This window comes from Macrobrachium rosenbergii, chromosome 3 (genome assembly GCF_040412425.1).
Source record: "Macrobrachium rosenbergii isolate ZJJX-2024 chromosome 3, ASM4041242v1, whole genome shotgun sequence".
NCBI classification, from domain to species: Eukaryota; Metazoa; Arthropoda; class Malacostraca; order Decapoda; family Palaemonidae; genus Macrobrachium; species Macrobrachium rosenbergii.
The window spans coordinates 16,208,893-16,234,179 of record NC_089743.1 but is presented as its reverse complement, the minus strand read 5'-3'; the positions used below and the strand labels follow the sequence as shown (position 1 = coordinate 16,234,179).

The following is a 25,287-nucleotide window of genomic DNA, read 5'->3' as shown; positions in this document are numbered from 1 at the left end:
ATATATATATATATATATATATATATATATATATATATATATATATATATATATATATATATATATATATATATATATATATATCTTCTTCCCTACTTCACTCAGGTTACCTTCACACTCATGTTTCCTAAAATTCTGAATAGAATGACAGTATACACATTATACAAAAATAAAGAATTTTTTGTTTTTTCTCAGTTTTATGTAGCATTTACAATATTACTTGTATGGCAGAATAACACGAGGTGTAAAAAATAAATTCCAATTATAATTTAATGTCTAACTCTTACTTTCCAGTTTCGTTTCGTCAACTCCTTTTTGTCATTGTTCTACATCGCCTTCTACCTCCAAGACATGGAGCGCCTAAAAGAGGTAAGAAAATGGAATATGGAGAGAAGAGTTTGGAGGGAAAAGGTGGGGCGCGGTGAAGAAATTGCTGACTGAAAAGGGGAAGGGAAAGGAGGGAGAGTTTGAAGAGAAAGTAAGTTAAAGACAGACGAAAGAAATGATTAGGGAATGGAAAAAGGCGCAGAAAATGGATAAGCGATGAAATAAATAGTGGTAGGGAGACTGAAGGAAAGAAAGCAGGTAAGGAGAGGAAGATATAAATATTTCTTAATATTGGAAGAAAAGTTGCATGTTACATGCATAAAGCCCGGACATTAAGCATATATTACTGAGAAACTACTCTCATCTTCCAGAATCGATTTACTGACAAACTTAACAATTCCTCAACAAAGCCCATTTCAATTCATAAATAATTTTAAATTTATTCTACTTCATATACATACCCATTCTTTGGAAATTTTTATCTCGCAAAGAATTAAACCTTCGGCCAATTCTTTCACTGAAAGAAACTGATGGAACCGTCTGACGCAATCCTTTCACAGATGAATACTACAATAAACTACAACAATTAATCTAGGGAAGCAGAAACAAAATACTCGAATGATAATATAGGAAACAAATCTCCACCTGACTCCTATCACTGTTAATCACCAAAACAATACGAAACTGTTTTCACTGGCAGACATAAACAAACATCAGAAAAAGTTCTCTCGCTAACAGTCGCCAACAAACCCTCAACAGATTCTCTCCCACTAATGACCACCAAAATGTTGACCTCTTCCTGACAGCAACTGGCGGCGCTACTACTCACCCGTCAGGTGGTGGGGAACATCAAAGAGTCGTGCATTCCTTACCTGCTCGAACAGTTCAAGTTAGCGAAGCTGAGCTTCGACCTTTACGGCGCCTTATCTCCATCGGAGGAAAAACAGCAGGACTGGCCTCAGGAGAATCCGCCTCAACCTGCCGGAGATTCACAGGTAAGTGAAGTGTTTGTTACTATTATTGGTTATTCAAAGATTATTCTCAATAACGTGAAATTTCAATTGAGAAATGAAATCCGTAATGCAATACAAATGCCTGGACTGAGAATTATGCAGCAGGGGAGCTTTCGAAAGCCAACTCAGCTGACGATGGGATCCCTACAGTTTCAACACAGACATCTGTTTTGTATTAAAAAATATATTAGTGGATTTTGTTCCACTAACTCTACTTTTAATATCTCGTCAAAAGTTGGATGGAGGTTATGTATTCACCCATTTCTCTTTATTAGTAATAACTCCATCAACAAATTCTGACAAATTGTAATGACGCCATGCAGATCCATTACGACGAGCATTATAGAATACATCCCCCAACTAACCCAACCGGTAGTTGAAGTTATGTGGCCACAGGGGCTGGCATGGATAAAGTAAGGGATCTCAGTGCTGTGCCAGTTATGGTCTTCATCATCAAAATCCAGACGCAAAGCTTTAATATGATTGTCACCAATATGTTCAACCCTTGTGGAACACACAAAAAAGACCATTAGCTTGTCGAACAAGCCTTCACAGATTTGAATGCACTTTGGTGTAAATAAAACTAAGCAAAGACAAGAAATTAGTCGTAATATCCTTCAAAAGAAGGCATCGTGCTTACCCCATACAAAAATGGGAAAAAAGCACGTTAAAAGAAGAAGAAGAAGATTATTAAGAAAATCGTAAATAAGTAATTGGCTGCTGAAAAAACAAGATTAAAAAGGAAAATTATAACCCTGTAGATGATATTTATTAATAAATCAAAAGACGGCTGCATGCAAAGCTCAAATAACGAATTATACTTATCATTAAGACTCCAAGTTTTTTTTTAGATAATTGCAAAATAGCTGTTACCTACAACCAGAATCAAACTCGGCTTGATCTTCATACACCTGGTCTGATAATTTTACATTTTACATGCATAGGATTTCAAGTGGTTTACTCCAGGATCCAAATGCATAATATCCTTGTTCTCTGTATAAAATTCTTTGAGGTAAAATTAATTTAAGCAAACTACAGACAATGGAATTTCAAATTAATCATCAAATATATATGCGAAACTAAAACCAGAAATGAATACCATCACTAGTATTAATTAAAATAACGCGATCATGATAATAATATTTCCTGAAAATCCAATTCCCTCCTGATAATCGGTGACAAATCGTCAACAAATTCATTTCGTTAGTCATTTCATGAACAAATTCATTTCGTCAGTCGTTTCATTTCAATTTTTTGGCGCACAGGCGGATCTCCTAAGCCGCCGATTTTGTCTCTATTCAATTAGTACTAAATTATCATTCTGACTATTAATCAGTTTGAAAACTGAATTTCAATTGACTATATAACAAACCCAAATCCTAATTAGGCTTACTGATCTAGTATCCAGAGGAAAAGTAATTACCCTCTTGATTGCCTATGAATTATCTTAAAATCGATTCACTGAAATTGGCCGATTTTTTTTATTCCGCCTTGTTTTATTTCAGATACAGGAGGAAGATGATGATAAAGACGAATCCCCCACTGGCACAAAGGAGGACGTATCTACTGAAGAAGCCTCCCCGTCAGCAGCCGAGGGACAAGGTGTCACTGCCGAAACCTATCTCCCGAGAGGGTCCAGCAAAAATAGAATCGTCAGTCAAGCCGAAGTCGAATGCAACATGTCGCGGGTGAGGGTTCGATCGAGAATTGCGAAGGATAGATATATTTCATCAACAAACACGCCCTCATTTTCTCTTAGGATAATTATACGTGATATATATATATATATATATATATATATATATATATACATATACATATATATATATATATATATATATATATATATATATATATATATATATATATATATATATATATATATAAGCATTAAGCTACAAACGTCCTTTAATATCCAATTCGCTCTGCCTCGGAAATAATATATTTTTATACATGTTACCCAAATGGGAATTTTTTTAGTTGATAATAAGTTTGTCGTTTCGTGGGCTCGAACCACATAAGACAAGAACTCAGGACTGCAGTGACCCGCATTTGTTGGCCGTGAGGTTTAATGCGCGTCACTGTAGTCCTGAGTTCTTGTCTTCCGTGGTTCGAGCCCACGAGATGACGAACTTATTATCAACAAAAAATGCCCCTTCGGGTAACATATATGAAAATATATTATTTCCGAGGTAGAGCGAATTGCATATTAATGGACGTTTGTAGCTTAATGCTTGTATATGAAGAACAGTGATGTGATAAAATTCATTCTTAAATATATATATACACACACATATATATATGTTACCTTTTGCAAAAAAAGTCGAGAAGTCCCATCTATAGGTAGCTTGATAGTGATCGCATCAAAAAGGCTACGGGTAACGTACATCAGTACATACACACACACATTCTCTCTCTCTCTCTCTCTCTCTCTCAGGTGTACAGTGAAACAAACGTTACCCAAAATAATTTGTTTGTTAAAAGTCTAACATAACTGGATTGCAAGAAACAAGAGATGAAATAAAATGGAATAATAATGTTCACCAACCGATCAAACATATTAAAGTCCATCATATTCAACTAATTATTCTTTCTAACTAGCTACTCCACAATAGGTCAAAATAAGTCAAAGTCCAGTACATTCCCAATGAGTGCATCTTTAACCTCTTTCTCAGCGAAACATCCGAAGAAGTCAAATAAAACCCTTGTTAAACAAATGCATAAAAATAAAGGTATGGGAATTCCTCCCAAGTTACTTATAAAGTACACACAATGTAAAAACGGTCAAATTCAAGTGAGATATATGTTAAATGAAAAGAACAATCTACAGTTTGGGAAATCTAAAATGTTTCCCTACCTCCAAACAGCAATATTTACAATTCTTAATCAACAGGTCTCGAACTGCAGAGTCTTCACCGAAGACCTCTAATAATCACAAAACGCACCTACAAACACAGTTTCTGGAACCTGGACATTTCCAGCGAACAAACTCACAAAGTCTTGTTGCGAGGCACGGATGTTCTCACATCTCAAGAATACCTGATGTATTTAACACATATACAGTTTTACTAATTAGGAAAGGCGCCAGACACCAGCTAAACATTCTCTCAAGGATCTTCCCAATGCCTTTAGCCACACTTATTAATCAAACATCTACTGTGTATTGTAATTATTCATAAAATATCTGTGACCTATGAGCTTTTTTTCATATATATATATATATATATATATATATATATATATATATATATATATATATATATATATATATATATATATATTATATATATATATATATATATATATATATATATATATATATATATAAAGTGTTTCAGTACTGGTGTAAGAATATACAGTTCATACAGTGATATATTAACACCATGTAAGTTTTCTCCAGGTATTACTGGATGATCAGCAAACTGCATAAACTATTTACTATGACCTTAAAAAGAAAGCTTGCCTCGTTCGTTTAAATCGTGATATAAAGATCTTGTCTTACATATCATTCATATTCATAAATATATAAATAACTGAATAAAAAATGTTGTCTGGCCTAAAAGAATAAAGTGAAAATAAGTTAAGGCATTAAGCCATTTTTGAGCATTAAAAATGTAAATATTGTTGTCCAAGTTCCTTACTTTCGCGAGATCGACAAAGACCAGCATTTGTAATGCAACAATTCATACTTACTCATTGACAAATTCTTCCTAAACTGAAGCCAAACGGGACGTGCAAACAAAACCCAGCGACTAGTTTGGACCAGTGGGAAAAGAAAGAAAAGTGTCGGTACGAAAGAGAGTAACGGTCTCACTCAATAATCTCCTTTTAACTTCCAGTATGACGGGACATTCGAGGACTACCTGGAGATGTTCATTCAGTTTGGTTACGTGACGCTCTTCTCCTCAGCCTTCCCTTTGGCCGCCATGTGTGCTTTCCTCAATAACCTCATTGAAATCCGCTCAGATGCCTTCAAATTGTGCTGCGTCTTCCAGAGGCCTTTCGGCCACCGTGCCCAAAGCATTGGCGTCTGGCAGGTAAATGCAATGGATGCACTCAAAATTTATTTCATGACAGTATGGAAACAGTTTTTGTGTTTTGTAAGTTCGATGTTTTGATCTTAGGATATTCCTTTTAAATCTGTTTTCTCTGGTTTCATTAATCACTTCTCAGACGAAGGTACAACCTATTTCTGGTGCACTAAGAATTTTCAGTGCACAAATAATAATAAAAATAAATTAACTAAGAAACTTCTGCTCTCTTGTACAATTAGTTAATTTACTTACCTAGTGATCTATTACTCACCCTGCTCAACAGACCCTGTTATTAAGGGTCATCGTCAGTTACCAAAATAAGTTCATTATATAACTCACGCTCCATGTCCATTTTTACTGGGAGTACGAGTGAAATGACAAAATGAACTTGAAACATCTCTACTTATTATTATTTGTCAAAAATTATGAATATATTCTTAAATGGACTCCAACTAAACTCCAGTTCAATTTTTTAAATTAAAATTTCTTAGTTCCTAGTACCCTAATTCCCGTTCTCATTTAATAGCCAATTGCACGCCAAAAACCCATCTTACCTTAATACCTTCCATACCAGTATGTTCAGTTAGCTACATAACAGAATGGAAAATAGTTTTATCTTATACAAAAACTTTCATCTAATTTTCTATTTCATTAATCATTAGCTTGTTACGTCTGTATTTTGATTTGGCAAATTACTAATTCAATGAGATTGTTAGTCTCAAAAAAATTTTTTTACATTAGCATTTTATTAAAATATCAGATTTTTTAAAACAGCCGGCTCCTCACGACCAGAAACTCAAGAAGTAACTCAAAGTTTATCTCCATTCCCAGGAATGGGAAAAGTTAATAGGGTTTTTAAGTTGGAAAGGGACAAAAAAAAATCAGCTGGGAATAATGTAACATTAAAGACTAAAATTACTAGAGCCAGTTTTTTAGCGCAACTAAAAACAATTCTCTCCTTACAAAGAAACTATTTGACAAGCACAAAACCTAAAGGGGAAGTAGGACTATACTGCTTACACCCTGTAATACAGAATTGTATAATTAATAGGATATCATGAAATCAGCACGCATTAGCCAGGGAAATGCTTCCAATGTGCACTATTTTTCACATAATTCGAGTTAAGTGGTCGAGTCGCCAAACCGAGTTTAAACAGATATAGTTAATCACCTGTTGTGCGCCAGCGTAACTAAAGTAAATGTCAAGTTATGTTCACAAACCCTACTGTATAACTGAATTTTTAACTACTCTTAGTCAAAAATACTTAACAATTATATCTACAAATTACAAAATATGTATCTTACTATAAATTTCGGTATATACACAAAAAAGAATTAATCTTCTATAGAAAACATCTACAAGCAGATGGACTTGTAACAGACCTTTAACACTACATCGTCAAAATCGTACAATTCCTGACAGACTATTCACTTGAGCCTAACGTTGCACATTTCAAGGTTCAATGCAATATCTACGTATTTACAGTTTGTAAATTCATTTTGTACAAAAATATTCAAAATAATAAAAAAAAGATACTTTACATTAATACAGTGCATGGCGTCAAATTACACCAAAATATTACACCATCGATTGCAAATTTACATTTCTTCTATTCTGCCAGCTAAAGTTTTCGTATGCCGCACTAACTTAAATCTTGCCTTAATAGTTAGGGTATGTTAAAATAGTAGCGTGTAATAAAACTGCTTAGCCTGCCTTAAAATAACAGAAGAATAAATTAAGCTAATAGTAGTCTTCTACAATTTCTCTATTTATTCGTGTTATGTGTTAATTTCTGATATGGTAATTTTTAACCTGTCAAAATACAACACTATACAACATTATATATGCAAGTTCTGCTTGCTTCAAACAGCGTATTGATTTGAGTCGATCTTCATGTACCTTTACTGACATGAACAAAAGGGCTCAGTATGTGACGTCAGAGAGATATTTAGGTTATCTGAGAACCACGGGCTGCAAAAGACACGAAATCCAAATGTTAGTCCTGTGTGTAACATGAATAAAGCTATACTAATGTTAAAAAACTGACCTTATTTTCCCGCCAAGCAGCATACAATACTAAAATCTAATAGAAACACAATAGAATAAAAAAACAATTTCATTCCTTTACATGTTGCCTTCATTTTTCCAGGATGCCATGGAACTAATGGGCGTGCTAGGAATCATGGTCAACTGTATGCTGATCGGATTATCTGGTCAGGTACATAGAATGTTCCCTGAGATGTCGACAGTCCATACTATCTTGCTTATCATTGTCCTTGAGGTTAGTATATGAATCATGAATGACTGAAAAAGTTTGGTCGCACACAGATTTACTCACTAAATTAAAGTTTCTTTAAACCTCAATATGACCAGCATACTATCTCAACACTATCTCTCAGGTCAGTATATGATGAAAGAAATATGATGAGTTTAACTTTCCCCAGCAATCAATTCATATTAACCACTGATGCAGCAGAAAGACTGCATGTTTCTTCATTCATGCTATGAATTACATTTATTCACATTTCATAGGTGTACTCCTCCTTTTTTATTACTCCCTCTAACAGCACGCTATGATCGCCCTTAAGTATGGAATCAGCTACGCCATTCCAGACATTCCTGACTGGGTCGCGACAGAGATGGCGAAAGTAGAATTCCAGAGAAGGGAGGCACTGAGAAGGCTTTCTTCTTCAAATTCGCCCCCAACACGTGAAGATTCCCAACCTCCGTCGCCAAGGTAAGAGAGAAGTGCAGAGGTCAAACCACACAGGTAGGATGGAAACTCACGGGAAAGCAGGTATGAAATGAATAGAAAGAGGTTCTGAAAAGGTAGGATATCAAGTTAGAAATAAAAAAAACACGGCCAGACTCATTTTGTAAAGATAATGGAAAAAATTAAATGCGTGGGTCAATTGTTGTATGGCAATGTTAAAGTAGAAAAAGTGGAATTATTTTTCATAAAACAATATGAAAATTTAGCTTTGCAGAAAAACATCAAATGCTGTACATAACACAACGAAATACAAAACAGGAATCACAAAAGGAAAAATTAATAAAAAGAGAACATCAGACAGAGATGGGGGTAAATTCAAGAAAAAATAGCATTGCATCAACGTCAGGATAAGCATATCAAGTAAATAATTAAAAACAATCCTTGACTGCTATTTACCAAAATTACAGCGGATGTCTAGCTTGTGTTACTGAGAGTCTCAAGAAATGGGAAGGTCGAGTCATTCTTCATGCGCCGTAATATTACAAAAAAAAGACTTCATTTATATATACACACACACACACACACACATATATATATATATATATATATATATATATATATATATATATATATATATATATATATATATATATATATATATATATATATATATATAAGCTGGTTCATCACCGACACATAGCAGCATTACATCCAACGAACTCTGAAAGGGTACTGCCTCAATCAAAATATCCCTAAATTCTTTGAAATATTATATACACAAACTCGTATAAAACAGTCAGTCCATATTCATATATTGCAATTCTGTTATTTCATACGTAAAATACAATGAAATTCTGGTGTGAAACACCAAATACTGAAAAACACTTCTCCATACCAAAATGACTTCGAAATACTGTTATACCATTTACAGGTTTCTGAATGATGTTCCCAATCTTTCGAGTACTGTCATAACACAAGCAGTCATAGAAATACATGCAACCAAACCACCTTAGGCGAAAAGCATAAGGGTATTCATAAAATAATTCTCCTTTGGTGTGAATTCTGTTTATGTAATACATAAGATAATTATATTAAGATAACATAGACATAAACACACAAAAACGGTAGGATCCATTACCTCAGAAAGATCTGAAAACAATGACAGACAGAATACACTGTGTAGTTCCATTTTCAACTAGAGAGCTTTAGAAGAAAACCAAAACGCTGTACCGTGTAATATATTCATTGAATCACTAGTGCACAATTTAATATTATATATTTTCAAACTCTTAATTTGACATTAAGCTACCTAACGACGTTACTTTATGAAAAGGACAGAGATTAAGCTTGATATGGGACTAATAACACGAACCTATTTAATGGGTGATTGATCTAAATTATGAAATTTGTTAGGGTGGCACCCTTCAATGGGCTGTGCATAAACAAAAATACCCCGGGTACCGATGGAACTGATGTCCACAATTAAAGAAATAAACAAAATGTCTAGACTAGCCTGAAATGTAGGAGAACGCCATTAGAAAACAGGTAATATGGTAAAAAAAAAAAAAAAAAAAAAAAAAAAAAAAAAAAAAACAGCGGTAGCTATTCTACAATGAAATGTTTTCACAAACATTAATTCATATCGAAATAAGTTTCTTTCTTTACGGTATATCAGATTCTCAATAATGCCCAAACTGGTACCATCTGGATTACCCTTGAGATCAAGAGTAAAAGCTTTCTCCCTGGAACGTAAACCAAAAACACTGCAAGATTTCACACTGACACAGAGCAGGCGCAAGCAGCAGTAGGACAGCAAGACAGCGTTAGTAGTTGTCGCAACGGCTTTATAGCAATGCAGTTCACAAAAAAATGACATGCATCACGGAACTGCCGCACTGATCTTGTTGAAGAGAAATTGTAAAGCCACAGGCAGAAGTCAATTTTCATGATGATGTTTATCTTAAAATACATTGAATTTTCCTCTATGAATGCTCGGAGATCACTCAAGAATTTTCAGTGCGTGCAACAGAGCGTGCAAAGAGTGAAAAGCTCATTGCGAAAAGTATTTGCAAGTGATCTAAATAATAATGAACTTTATTTAAAAGCTGTTTTTCATTACTCTCACCAAGATCATAAAGCAGCATGCTTCAAAACTGCATTTATGTAGTTATTATTTTCTGTTGATTTTTATAGGGATGGGGCTTATGAACTGTAAATTTATGTTTTGCTGTAAATTGGCAAGTAAAGAAATAGATAGTAAGACTTAACGGTACATAATTTCCTACTTAAACCTCCTCAGCTTACTTGTTCTCTTTAAAGTCTAAAGTAGCCTGGGAAAAACGGGTTTTGCTTCAGCAAATAACACTGAATACTTTGCATTTACATTTCAGTCCCGCCAACGCATCTCATTACTTTCTTTTAACAGACATAATGCAGTAGAATTACTTCTACTTGATTGCTTAGTGATTTACTCTGCAAAGGTCTAAAAAAAAAAAAAAGGTAACTCTCCAAATGAGCCCATACCTTAGAATGAAAAGGCTATTTTTTTCACTAACAATATTTTGCAAGCACCATAAGTAATCTACAACATTTTATTTTTGTTAATTGGTGCATGCATTCCCATATACCCGATGTCAGTAGAATAAATTATAAATATAAGGCTGTGACATATGTAAATTGTTTACTTTATGTAGTTTCAGTTATCAAAATAGTCAAGTAGGTCAATATCAGTCAATAATATAATAACGTATGGTGGTGGAGGTACACTTAACCAAATAAGTTTTACATGTTGCACGTCCAAAGAAGTATATATAACACGTTTTCTCTATCACCACCTCGTTAAGCGACTGATCCCATCTTCATCTATAAGGTCAATCTAAAACTTTCTGGAGCTCTTGCCTATACCAAGCTATTTTACGTAACAACAAAATCAACCCCGACATCTTATTCGATTCCATATACCTTGCATTCTGCCTTCCCCTCCATCTGATCTTCACTCTGAACCTCTAAATGTCCTTGTAAGTGATGTATCTATAAACTGACTGAACATTTACTACCTCAGTCTGAAACATTTTGAATCGCACTACTGTTAAATTACATTTACTTCTTTCTTTTTCCCAAAAACCTAATGCTGTACAGAGCATACTAACAGTATTCTTTTGTTACCTTCTACTTATTAGCCTCCATCCTTGACTAAAGATATTACACATATTGCAACAGTTTTATTTTACCCCCTGCCGTTTGTTTCTTAAACTGAAGTGCACTTCCTTATCTCTGCTGTTATACATTACTGAGTTTGATTTTATTCTATCGAATTTCTTTTCACGTTCAGTGTTGCTCCCATTTCAATGAATTTATGCCATTTCTTCTTAGAAAATCTTTGATTTAGCGACCTCGGTATCGCTGTAAACCAGGTAATTCTTGATTTATCAATTAGTTGTGCAACGGCTAAAAACGTTATATAATAGTTCATATATTTTATCGTTTCCTTTCTTCACAAGGACAAAGACTAGTGTGTCCTCAGAGATAGATTAATATTCATTTTGAATATTTAACACTATTCGTTGCAATCAATTCTCGCCGTCCTATCATTTCTGGTGTGTTTTAAAAAAAGGGGGAATATTTACCTGAAAGTTAACATGTCTTTATCCTGATGCTTATAATCTGTGAATATTTTCTCTGCTTTAATCTGAGTCAGAAAACTCTTGTTGCACTATATACCAACCATTCTCTCGTGTTCTTTTAATCTTGCATTCATTGTTCTCTCAGTTTTTTTTCTCTTAACAGCCACAACTCACTAGACGGCTTTACGTACGTAAGCTTTATCCGTCTTTCATCATTAGGCTTTTCTGTCTACATTCCTCTCCTATTCTAGAGAAATTAAAACCACTGAGGCGACGATACAGTAGTTGTGCCTGGCATAATTTCCTGGACTGAAGCAAAACAAGAACCGTCTTTTAACAGTTCCAAAGAAATCAAATATACGGTGTCCTTTAGACTTTGTTACCCAAAAACCTCATTCCAGAGCTCATTATAAAAATGCAATCATGAAGTCACTGCTGTATCTATTTCTTATTTGTACTGCCAAGCCAATATGCACAGCAAATAGTTTTGACAATTACTGCCTTAGTTACATGAAATGCTATCATAAGACAACTAGCTCAGTACATTAGCGGTATGATTTTAGCATAATAATTTGTTGAATTTAAGCATGATGCACAATTAGATGCAAAATGGGAATGGATGTACAGTATGCCAATGCAGATAGCTATCACGTTCTGCAACCCTGTAATGTTTTAGCAATTTTTACAAGTTTTATCATTTTTTGGAAAAGAATATAAACATGACCCTACAGGACAATCTTGGGGGGACTCTAACTTTAGAAACCGATTTTGAGTTAGTATTAGACTCCAAGCAGTATTATAAATGATTTTTATTATATTACCTTTAATCATCTATATTTTGCTGTTTATAAAAGCTTTTACATAGCTTCAGGTGCCCTATTTCATCTAGGATATCACTATTAGTTACTGTATTTTCTGCAAATCTACAAGGGGACATGATTCTGGTAAATGACTTAAATTCTTAAATGAAAAGAAATGTGAAATTTACGAACTGCATATATTTTTGTTTACTTTTCATACATTCAGAAATGTATACCAAAAAAGATTTTGTACCTAAATAGATTTGCTTTCTCACATTGTTCTGTATTAAGAATATAGGCTTTAGCTTGTGTCTATGAATGGACTGGGTTTCATCTCCCTGCAATAAACTGGCTATATCAAGACTTGTCTTATTAAGTATAGATTAAAGCCAAAGCAGCATTATCTAAGACATTTACTAGTATACCAGCCAGAGTATTACAGAGAGGAGGAGCCATCAAGTTATTCATTCAAGCCCATCCCTTGTGAGGTGTGTAAACTTAGAGCTGCAGGAAATAGCCTTTGGGTTTTCAATTGATACAATTTCTACGAAAGGTTTCAATTACGGACTACTGTTTCTATTTGGATTGTATTCATATGGAAATAATGAAGCAACGTTGGAAGGTTCATGAAAAAAAGTAAACACGAACATATTCTTTCATGATTGTTGTTTAACTACTATTTAGCAAATGTCTAGATAATCCTGATTTGATAATTAGTATTCAATACTCTCAATAAATCCATGGATAAAATCCTTAAATAATTAAATGCCAGGAAAACCTTAGGAATTTAAAAATCACAGTTAAGTAAGTTATGGATCTTGAAAATGATCTCGGCATAAAAAACTGTAGGTTCAGAGTAGTTTTATGAACGACAACAACAGCTGTTGACCAATGATTTTCTAAAGTGGAATCGCTTCACAAGCAAGACATATAGGTAAAACAACTTGAAAACTGGCCTTAAAGGCATAACAAATTTGGCAGTTGTTAGAAATGATTATCTAAATATTTCTATCCCACAATATTGACGGCGTTAACCTATCATAAAAAATATAAAAACTGAGTTTACGGTTACTGATAATAATTATTTTTGCAATTTGGCAACCGCCTAAAATCAACTGAACTGAAGATATCCAAAAAATTTATCACCCCAAAAATTCCTAGGTTGAAAACTAGTCAAAATAACACTCGTACCCAGGAACTCGCTCAGCAACCGAGACAAAAAAAAAAAAAAAAAAAAAAAAAAAAAAAATCGTCAATTTTCTTCAATTAAAGACAAATTTAATCATTTAAACATAATTCTCTAAATCCACAACTGATACTTTCATTATCATGCCGCATCTGCAATAATGACAAGTAAAAATGCGCCGAAGTTTCTTAGGCGCAATCGAGTTTTCCGTGAACCGCTACAGCGTATAATCAAGGCCACCGAAAATGGATCTATCTTTCGGTGGTCTCGGTATAATGCTGTATGAGCCGAGGCCCATGAAATTTAACCACGGCCCGGTGGTGGCCTATCCTATATCGTTGTCAGAAGCACGATTATTACTAAAGTTTAACCTCGAATAAAATAAAAACTATTGAGGCTAGAGTGCTGCAATTGGCTATATTGATGATTGGAGGGTGGATGATCAACATACAAATTTGCAGCCCTCTAGCCTCAGCAGATTTTAAGATCTGAGGGCAAAAAGAAAAAGTGCAGACAGAATAAAGTGCGGGTGGACAGACAAAGCAGGCACAATAATTTTCTTTTACAGAAAACTAAAAATCATCTAGAGAATACATTATTACCTATCTACATCTAACTGGTAACATTCAGTTTATCATATATCAGATTTTACTTTAAAAAAGTAAGGGTTAATTTTGTAAAACATCAATAGCAAAGTAAAATTTTCAGTAATACAGTGTACGTGCATTCAGTTTTTAACCATTAAAGAGCATCTGAAATAAATATTTTTACTTAATAATGGCGTCTCCGTGACACAATATAAAGTCAACCTGATATGAAAATGTGACTTTCAGTTCTGGGAAGTTAATACTATTTTTGTTTATACAGGAACCTAGCCGTCCCTTGCACGGTAAATGAGCCTCAAGGGAACTAAATTGTGAAGAAAGCATTCCATGTTGTGTACTCTGGTGGGTGGAAGTAAGTAAGTCAAATAAATACTCGAACAAGAAAAAGCCTAACATGTGTGATGGGTGTGCTTGCTCTCCTTCTTAAGGGGCATTTCCAAAGGAAGACAACAGCCTCTGGTCAGACCTGTGGCTAATGTGAAGGATAACTATTTCCTCTCTTACTGTAGCTTATTAATATGAAAATTTTGTATCCAAGCCCTTACAAAAATGCTGTATAATTAAGATGACTCATTCTGTGAAGACAAGGTATCTACCAAGCAAGATATATTTGAACGCCATGTTATTTGATATTGTCTCAGGAGGAAAGTGGTAATCAAACATCCTAAACTCCTGCTCCTATAACCAGAGGTTATTTCTCCCTAAGGGATATGCTTTCAAACTGGCTTCCAGGTATCTTCACTAATGTTTGTGGGTAGGAGGATTTATTGTGGTACTTTTCTAATGACCAAAATTTTTTCCTCTTTTACTTTTACACTAACCATGGAATGACTTTGATTGCAATTTAATATCTCTTTATTTTCACAGTAAAATCTAACAAAGCTGCACACCAACAATTCTTCAAATCTCTGGATCTTTCAGTAATGGACATAATATGCGGCAGAATGATGGAAAGGCCCTATGTTAGATAGAGACTGAATTATATTACTTTTACTTATTTCACAGTTCTACCTTGCTGTCTTCTTTACCTAGTGGTAGTAACCTTCTGACTAAACGATATGCATGACTTACTAACAAACAACGTTACCATGCCAAACTGACATTAAAATTAACCGACTACATTTGCTGAATTTTATGAGTTAACACTCTTAAATTCTTAACTGTTCACACAAATCATGCTCTTATGTTCTACGTAGTAAAACTGTGATGTAAATCATCACCCATAAAAGTATCTATCTCTTTACAGTTATTAATTCATTTGACAACCAGAACAATCTAAAAATCACAACATCCTATTCTTAAACAAAACTAATCCCATCTTGGGTTGCTTCAGATTTTAGATAGTCTACTTATGAATATTCCTGTAATATACACATGAATGAGAATTCTTGGCACCAATTCACAAATTGCACCTTGGTTTCATCAGCGTAAAAGAAACACTGAGCAATAAAAAATTTAATTACATGTCTTGCAAATGATATTGTGATGCACTTGAAACAAAAATCATATATTGCACTAAGCCTGGTAATCATTAATGCTTAAAATGCGGCAAACTGTGAAAAGGATGGTCAAAGGTACTGCAACTCTAAACTAATGAAACAATCTTAACATCAACTCACATACAGTAGTGAACATTTGAAGTTAAAGTATAGTGATTTCCTTAGAATAACTACTAAAACTAAGGAAATCGAAAAACAGGCAACATAGTCAAACTCTGCAGTAATGATGCAAGAAAACTGAAAGAGAGAAAAATTTAAAATTTAAGAAATGCAGAACACCCATTCCCGTATGGGAAAATTGATTGATCAAACCGATTTGTGAACATGAGGATTTCTGTTTCATAAATCTGGCAATAAATAATAACAATTCAATTGAATGGTTATAATTCTCAAGTATGTTTTTCTTTGCTACCACTCAAAAGTAGAATGTCACACACAACCATATGGATATGTTCAAAATAGCTTTATGTAACATAATTAGTGTACAAGGACAATCATAAAGTATTCAACTATGAAAGGTATGTCATATCTGGGAATAATTCCAAGGACTAACTTTCATGTAGAAATCGTCAGTCTCTAAAGTCAATAAACATTTTTTTTTTTATTTGCCTAGTTTTGTCATTCTATACGAAAAATCATGATTAAAAGTAATAAACATGACTAACCAACCTATTCAGATTACACCATTAGACTACTTAAAACCTGAATGCCTCACCATCTTGTTATCTACTATTATCTTCTATGTAGTCTCTAACTTACTAACATATTGGAATTAATAGCAATTTTGGAAGTGGCTACTGCTATGTTGTATAGTATAGTAGCAGAATTAAAACTAACCTTTATGTAAATTTGTATATATTTGTTGGAAATGTCATCAGTAAATATTTCTTTTTACAGATATCGTGGGTTAAAATAATCAAAGAAAGTACTAATAATCACTGACAGTTCAACTATTTTGTTTTTTGGTAATTACTCCCACAACATACAGTACATGGTTCTCATAAAATCATATACAAATCGAGGTTATAAAGTCTTTGAGCAAAAGTGAATGCTATTTCTGTAACTCCTAACATTATGCACCTCTTATATAGGATATAAATATGCTTCAGACAGGATCAATAATTTTTTTGTTTTAATTTCCGTCAAAATTTTTCTGCATGCCCTGCAGGCTTCTACTGCTCTTGGGTACTTCCTTTCTGATTCTTGAGTGGATTAAGATTTGGCAGGTTTAATCTACCTCTATCTTAACTCCAGCAGGTACTTGTTTGGGCATTCATTAACGTCAACAGAATATGTGGACCGAAGTGCCCAGACGGACATTATGTATTGCAGAAGGAGATCTTCAAAGGCTTCTCCAGCAGAAACCATTGATGAAGATGAAGTTCTGTCGTCGATAGACGTTGAAAACGAAGCCCGAGTCATGCAAACAGAGAGTTCCAGTGAGGCAAGATCAGGAGTCGACTTGGATGAGAAGAGGGAAACTGAAATGAAGTACCGCGAAGTCGAGAGCTTTGAGGGAGCAAAAGCCCGCCCCATTGTGAAGCTGGGAAGGAGCATTTCTGCTTGTGAGAGAGTGCGACATCGCACTGCCAGAATCAACAGGATCATGAATCAAGAGAGTGCTGAATCAAATGATTCAGAGGAGGACCTGATAGCTAAGCCTTTCGACAGTTTACCCTTACTTTCAGCCCCAGCTTCTCTTGACAATAAAAACAGACTTTTCAGATTCTCTCCTGACAATGAAAGGATTACAGGACAGGTAAAAGTTAGATCAAGACTACTAGAGAAGCCGGAATATGGTTATAACCAATTAACAGCACGCTCTGCAGAATGTGTATCAAACCCATCAAGTGTCCTGAGGTATTCAGATGATTCCAAAGGACACATAAGTGAGGAAGGAGAAGCTACACCAGACAACAGTATGAACAACAGTCGAACACCTACTCCATCTAGTGAGGATCGTAAGGAACCTACAACACCAATGACTCCAGTGGAAGCAACTCCTTCACCTGCTAAAGAAGATGCAAAACTTCCAGGTCTTCAGAGGAAGAAACCTCCAATGAAATTCCTCAAACGAGCCCAGAGTTTATCCTATGTCTTTAAACGTACCGGTAAGCCAGATAAACCAGAGAAGAGAAAGAAGATTATTCGTGATGATTATGCAGCACTTCCTACCACCATAGAACCTCAAGGAGAGCTGGCACTGGTACCACTGGAAAAATTAGTAGCCATAGATGATATTCAAATGCAACCTTCTCTCTCCAGTTATAATGTCTACACTGAATAGTGATTCTCTTGGTTATCAATCATCCTAACATATAGCTCTAGGCTTTGTGATAGGTGGTTTTAGCATAAGTGTATCTGGACAAAGCTGTTTTTTTTTTCCTGAATTTGGAATGTAGGATTCTAGTGAAACCTTTTTGGTTTGGACAATATGGTTAGTGCAATTACATATCGTGCACAGTCGATACATTATGCATGATTAATTGTTATGTCATATCTAAGTCCTAGAGAGAAAAATAGGTGCGGCGGAATTATATTGTTATATGTGTAATAAAAAGCCTTTTAAAATGAACTACGCTTGTGTTTGGTTGCTTGTGCGTATGCGCTTAAGATATGTGTGGCCGCTGAAGTCATGTGCACATCACACATCAAATTAGTATAGTGATCACATTGATGCACACTAATGTGCACATGTATCTATGTGGTTGTATTCTAATCTACCTTTAAATCTAATGCTTTCTACTTCATTCAAGTTCTGGTAGTTGTGATTTTGATGGCGTGACTGTGCACCTGTGTTGGACTTTAGTTGAAAGCATGTGTATGTGTGTGTGTGTGTGATGATGATGATGAAAGGATTTATATATATACATATATACATGAGAGACTCAGGGCATGTATGTGCATAATGGTAATAATAATATATGCTCGTCGATCTCTGCAAGATAAACCAATGAATAAACAAACACTTTCAAGAACTTTAATTCTTAGAGCCTAATTTCCTTAATTAATCAGCTTGGGAAGGAGAAGCAAGCCCATTTGTTGAAATATTAGTATAGGCTCACCTTAGTGGAGATTACCCTTGACACTGTTCTACCTTCTTTCAAGTACCAGAAACTTGACTTGCTATGGCTTCTAGTCTCACTCTGTGATCTGGAATTGGGCACCTAATGTGTGACAACTATATCCACCTGATTTCCGCCATTTCTGCGCAGTTCACTCTTCTCATTCTTCATTGCGAAGGCTTGTAGTTGTGTCTGAGACACTTGTGTTGCCTTACTGATAATTATATCTGCATCACTTAGCTATATAACCCTAACTGGAGATCAGTCTCCAAACAGGGACTCACTTGGTTCATCAGGCTAAAATCATCAAAGCATGCTTGGCTGAGCAAAATCCCGATCTCTGTCTGCTTGGCAAATGTAGTTACCTTAACAGTCAGTAGGACAGTTCAAGCTGCTAAGGACTCAACTCTTTTAACTGTAATTTCAAAAACGTCCAATTATATGATACTGTTTGTGTCACTGTGCCATGTGAGTTAAGGATATGACAAAGAATCACGTGCTAAGGGTCCACCTTTTTACAATGTTCAACATCACAGCCTAAAGTCTTACGAGACAGAACAGCAACAACTTTCAGTTATGTTAGGTTTGAATAAGTCAAGGTAAAAAAGAGTAAACCACTGCAGAAAACCAAATCAAACTGAAATGCCTGTGGATATACTCACTAACGTAAAACTGGATGATGGATTTGTTAAACTAACTTATGGCTCAGGCTATGGCTTAATTCATAGGAAATTTACACCACTCAAATACAAAAAACATTTGCCTGCAGAAATGAAGGCAAGAGAACAATGTAAAAAAAAAAACTGATATACTGACAAAGGAGTAAAATCCTTCTCTGTCAGAAGAGTGTATATCATGTACAGTTGAAAAGGTACCTAGCTTTTCTGAGTAAGCTTCAACTTATCCTCGTTAAAACTGTATTATGACTGGTAAAATAGGAAAATAGGTAAATGTTATAAACTTAATCCTCTCTCTGTGTATACTCCTTTTGTCAATTATCCTGTTTACAATTACCTCATACTCAATCAGTTTATTCTCTAGCACAGTTGATATGACTCTTATCATAATTATCAGCTCCTCAATATTTTACTAATTTTTGTTAAAATGTGATACTTACCTATGGAAATTTTTTTTCACTTCCTTTGTAATTTTGTGTGCATATTCCATATACATTAGAGTACTTATTGTAAGCCAATTTATTTGTTGAGTAGTGTACGAAGGTAGAGAGTGAAAGCTATCTTTTGTAAATGTTAAATCAAGAATGTTTAAAGGGTTTTTAATATATTACGCCACTTGTGAACCAAGCAATTATTGTTTTAAATGACTCTTACTACTCTGGCTGTAACCACTTATCTGACACAGTGAATCGAATGGTACCAATTAATGCACGTTCACGGTAGACAACTTAAATCTACCTTATACTCTCAAAAACAGGAAAAAAGAAAAGCTAAAAAAAAGGCAATTGTAGGAAATTCGGGATGGTCTAGTTTTCATCTCATTCTTACCTTCAATATTTTTACTTTCAACTTTTTATGGATTACAATAAATGATATTTATAATATGAACATTTATGGTTAAATAACAAACAAAAAACGGAATACAATTATGTACAAAAAATCAAGAAAATTGTATATTTTAGAGTTTCATTTGAAAATGATCACAATGAAAGGGAGGATTCTTAGGGTATTACCTCCGTTTATACTCTTTATTTTGAAAGAAATACGAATCACTTGGTAAGAATTTACCCTATATATGATTGCTTATGATGTAAAGGGATCTATATATATGCATTACATATAAAAATATATATGCATTTGTTTATGTTTGTGTATACATGCAAAAGTCTGTGTATGCATATATATAAACAGTATATATATAAAAGTATGTACTGAATTTACATATATATGCAGTATATATCCACAAATATATGCACATTTATATGTATACATATATATACGCATATATAACTGTTGACAAAAAATAAAAAAAAAACAGCAATAAAAACAGAACAGTTGTTTTGATTACTCCTCATTTCTAAATGCCTGAGTACTCAACGTGAGAGCGAATAATAATATGTTTAATTAAATAAAAGGCGCATTTCATTCAAAGCTACGGTATGCTGACATCACAAAGGTGTTGCAAACTACATCATTTCACCTTTAGTTAACGTAACAGACCTTTCAGCTAACTGTTTTGAAAGTTAACAATCTAACCCCGTGGTCTGGTGAGCATATTTATCTCAAACTATAGGAGGTTAAAGGTATACCAAATTTATTCAATATGTAAAGTTATCAAGGAAACCATTACTTTTTTAAGCAAAAAGCATAATGGAAGAAGCAAGCAAGACGTGGAAAAGAAAAAGAAGGAAGAGAGGTGGAACCTAACACACACTGAAGCACAGGCCTGCCTTCTGAAGGAGGAAAAGTCAAGCCATACAGTCATGAAAACAGAAGCTAAAGTAGTATTTTGATTTAGAAGTCATTGAACCGAGGGTGACATGGCCTGAATTAAGAGGAGGTTCTTTCCTCTTGGAACCAATAGAACTGGGCCCAAAATTGTACATACGCAAAAGGAAGAGGTAAAGATTAATTAATGGAATTACTAACTGATTAATTACTTGATTTTTGTCGTCTAAATTTAATCACTGTAATGTGCGATGAGTAAAAGCAAGCAAACACGATAAAATAGAAATAAAAAAAAAGTAAAAGAATTGTCGCAAATGACTGCAAGAACACTGAACGCTAACTCTTATTCACAACATTACTGTCTTTACAAAAATTAAGAAAATTTACTTCCCACCAAGGTACTGGTCAACAAAATCTATACTTGGACATCCAATCAATAATGTTTAACTGTCTGTGAAGCCACTTTTTTGAGTAAACAGGGTTCAAGGCCCTGTTCACTCAAAAAAAAAAGGTTATTAGGTGTAACCAAGTCTTAATCTGCAAAGGGCTGCATCTCTTGACCTTGGCATGTTTAAATATTTTAAATTTAATTTTACTTGTCTATCTGATTTTCTGTGTGGCAAAAATACACAGCCAAGTAATCTGATCATAAGTCCCATAATGTCCGGCTCAAACAGTGATAGAGAGACTTTATTACTTTATTGTGTCTTACCTTTTTCAAAAAAGACAAAAAGCCAGGGTTTTGCAAAAAAAAAAGCATAAAAAAATAACAGAATCAAATAAAGAATGAATACAGGGCAGTTTGTGGAGCTTCGAAACTATCAGCTGATTCTTGAAGATTGGATGCAAACGAATTTCCCTTTTTTATAAGGAATATTAAGAGATTTACTTTTGTCAAGACAACACTGACAAATTAGAGCTATTCTAACAAAGTAATAAGAAAACAAATATAATTGTAAATAAGAGTAAAAATGGCACTCTTTTCTGAAGAATTACAACTCTGAAGTTTTACAAGTATATACAGGAAAGTAAAAGGGGAATAAGAATTCACAGCAGATATCTCAGGTGTGCTGTACACTAGTCTTCAAAATATGAATCCGGAATGAGTGTAGGTAATTTCAGCCATATAGGCCGGTTCAGGGGCCAGGGTGGCCATTCAGCGCCGTCATGGCAATGTAGGTATGAATAATAAAATGGCAATTATTAATAACTCAAAAAGCCCAGCACATACTAATAAATAAAATTATACATATTATTCACATGCGTTCGAAAATATAAATACATTGCAATAAATGGTATGTTTTAAAATGACCAATAGAAGTTCAAATAAAGCAACTTCACCCAAAATCTCAGCCAGAGATTTCAGGCGGTGGTCATATTTTCCCCTGCTGCTCAGAAATCTGAAGTAGCGCAACAAAATGTGCTTAACCAACAATAAACTGTCACAGTGAGAACATTGGTGCACTGCTACCATCTAAAATACATTTATGAGTGAGGCAGCTGTACTGATCATCAACTGAGAGAAAAACGACCTTCTGGTTGCTATTTAAACCTGCTGGTCAGGGCTAATATTATCCCTTATGCTTTTGTCTTTCTTATTGCTGGCAGGGAGGGGGGGGACAGCTACTCTCTTGCCACTTCCATAACATGTACAAGTAAACTAATCTTTTCAGTGTTCCCAACTCTGATGAATGGGGAACATTTTTTTAAAGCATAGTCACCATTTAAAGGAGTTTCTTTACTTTCCTGTCTGCTAACAAATAACCACGAATTCCCACATTAAGAGGGAACTCAGCAGAAATTAACAGTTTTGTACTCACAAGAAATGTAAGAAGTCACTCTTGACCTTATTGAACTAAATGGTGAAAACTATTCAAAATTTTCAAGGAGCTCAATGAACTCGTTGGGTCACAGTATATGAAAAAGAATTTTCCAGAGCCTTAACTAATGCAGTAAATACATAGGCACAATCAAGAAAATTAGTTATATATTAATTAGATTCTTACAGATTACACCATATCCAAAACTGGGGCAGACATAACTCTAACGTAACGCCACAGACCCAATTCCTTTATTCACAAGTCAAATGGTAATTCATTAAACCAACACAAATTCTTTCAACAGGCGAAGTCCTAAATGCACCAGAACATACTATAAGACCCATATGTACAACATCGAGTTCTGTAATTGCATGCAGAAGAGTATATTTGACAGTCTTAATCAAACTGGGTCCTACATAGTGAATCAGACAACCTTAATAATGACTTCCATCTGCTTCCAAGCAAGACCAGACACAACTTTTAAAATATTTAATGATTTCTTAACCTTAAATTTATTGTCATCAGCATGACTAGACATGTGAGCTTAGAATGAAATATCACGCATACCAATTTCATTTCATGTTCATAAGATAAAATACTACCTTTCAAAGTTTGTGGACAGTCCTACATACTTTATTACATCTACATCTAGTAAACTGAGCAGTCTTAGATGTTGAAAATTTAAACCATGTTCATCAGCCCATTTATTGGTAGCAATGATAGACTTACAAGTGTTTGCTGGCTGTCATACCATAACTAGTGCAGTAGATTGTCAAGTCATCAACAATGAGAGAGCACTTCATATGTTAATAACTACAGCAAAACACATAATACCAAGGATAATTCTCTGTGGAGTCTCTCCATCGGATAAAAATATTATTGTAAGATTTAATGAATAATGAATATGCCTCTTAAAAAAGAATAAATGAATACCCAGACCATATACATGTTGGACTATGTCATATCATCAACTACCACTATAGGCTGTCTTAAAATCATAGAGCTTTGACCGTCACTCGATGGGCTGGAGTTCAACACGGCCCTGATGAAGAGTTAGAGGAATTTATTTCTGGTGATAGAAATTCATTTCTCGCTATAATGTGGTTGATTCCTTTTAGGTCCCGTTGCTAAGTAACCAACTGTTTCTTAGCCACGTAAAATAAGTCTAATCCTTGGGGCCAGCCCTAGGAGAGCTATTAATCAGCTCAGTGGTCTGGTAAAACTAAGGTATACTTCTTAACTTTTCTTAAAATCAAAGATACCCCAGTGCTTTTGACAATGCTTTGAGAACCTTGCAGAAAGTTGGATAACCTAAGCAGTAGATATGGAGTACATCAATTCTTTAAAGAACTAAGATAGAACAAAGAAAATTAAGCATTTTGATTCCAAGTATAAACTAAACTAGAATCATCTTTTCCATTAGTTTACAGACGAAACTGGTTACAGCAATTAGTCTTTTGTTTGTGGATTCAAGGGCATCCTTGCTATTTCTCCTAACTGAAAGGGCAATTTTTTTCTGCTTTTGGCTGCATACCAGTCTCCCACATCTTACTTCATGATTTTCAAAAAAAACTATTTTAGCATTTTGTATGAAATTATTATCATCTCGGCTTCAGTTTAAGACAGAAATCTTTAAATACTTCCAGAAAAAACTTTTCCGCATACATCTCTGCCATTAAAGCTAAGATTAAAGGCAAATTGGTGGGTTAGAAAAGTAAGTCCAATCTGGAGTGTTGTTAACAGTACATCTGTCCACGTATCCGATTATAAGGAAGATAAACAAAGATAGACAGTATTTTGGACCAGGGGAGGGGGAGACAATCTTCTGCTTCCTCCTTAAAATATATGAAAATATGTCACTTCATGTCACATCAAGGGACTAGAAAGTGGTGCAATGCTGCTTTCTGATTTCCCAGGACCCAAATGTTGCCAGGGACCCCACAGAAAATAATGGTCTTGTAGTGACTTGTGAGGATAAAGCCATTCTTGGACCTTGTGAATTAAAGGATGAAAGGTATTAAATCAAGTTGTATAATCCAAGGAACTTTTAGAATCTGAATACAAGACAAATTCTCTGTTATCTGAGTTGTTGCCAGTTTTAAAGTTTGAATTGTAAGTAGGCAGTTCTACAAAGAATGCAGATGTAGTGTTAGGTAGTATGGCAGATGACATGCTGACTCTGTAATTTAAAAGCAC

General features: G+C 34.5%; 2 protein-coding genes across 15 annotated transcripts in view; one reads left to right on the top strand and one right to left on the bottom strand.

Annotated features, from left to right (window-relative positions):
- Ppox (protoporphyrinogen oxidase) overlaps positions 1-1,300 on the bottom strand; it is a 600,782-nt gene extending 599,482 nt beyond the window's left edge. The window contains exon 1 of the mRNA XM_067127759.1: positions 1,200-1,300. The gene's annotated coding sequence lies outside the window, so the exon portion shown is untranslated. The remainder of the gene's footprint in view (positions 1-1,199) is intronic.
- LOC136852772 (anoctamin-8-like) overlaps positions 1-20,875 on the top strand; it is a 545,791-nt gene extending 524,916 nt beyond the window's left edge. For 6 of the 14 annotated variants that reach the window (XM_067127678.1, XM_067127712.1, XM_067127720.1 and 3 more), the window contains 7 exons: positions 295-369; positions 1,134-1,322; positions 2,846-3,028; positions 5,180-5,377; positions 7,525-7,656; positions 7,943-8,112; positions 17,056-20,875. In XM_067127678.1, coding sequence (XP_066983779.1) covers positions 295-369; positions 1,134-1,322; positions 2,846-3,028; positions 5,180-5,377; positions 7,525-7,656; positions 7,943-8,112; positions 17,056-18,088 — 1,980 coding nt within the window. In that variant the 3' untranslated portion in view covers positions 18,089-20,875. Of the gene's footprint in view, positions 1-294; positions 370-1,133; positions 1,323-2,845; positions 3,029-5,179; positions 5,378-7,524; positions 7,657-7,942; positions 8,113-14,564; positions 14,659-17,055 lie in introns of all 14 variants that reach the window. The other 8 variants (XM_067127741.1, XM_067127725.1, XM_067127707.1 and 5 more) reach the window with 5 other exon arrangements.
- The last annotated feature ends 4,412 nt before the right edge of the window (positions 20,876-25,287 follow it).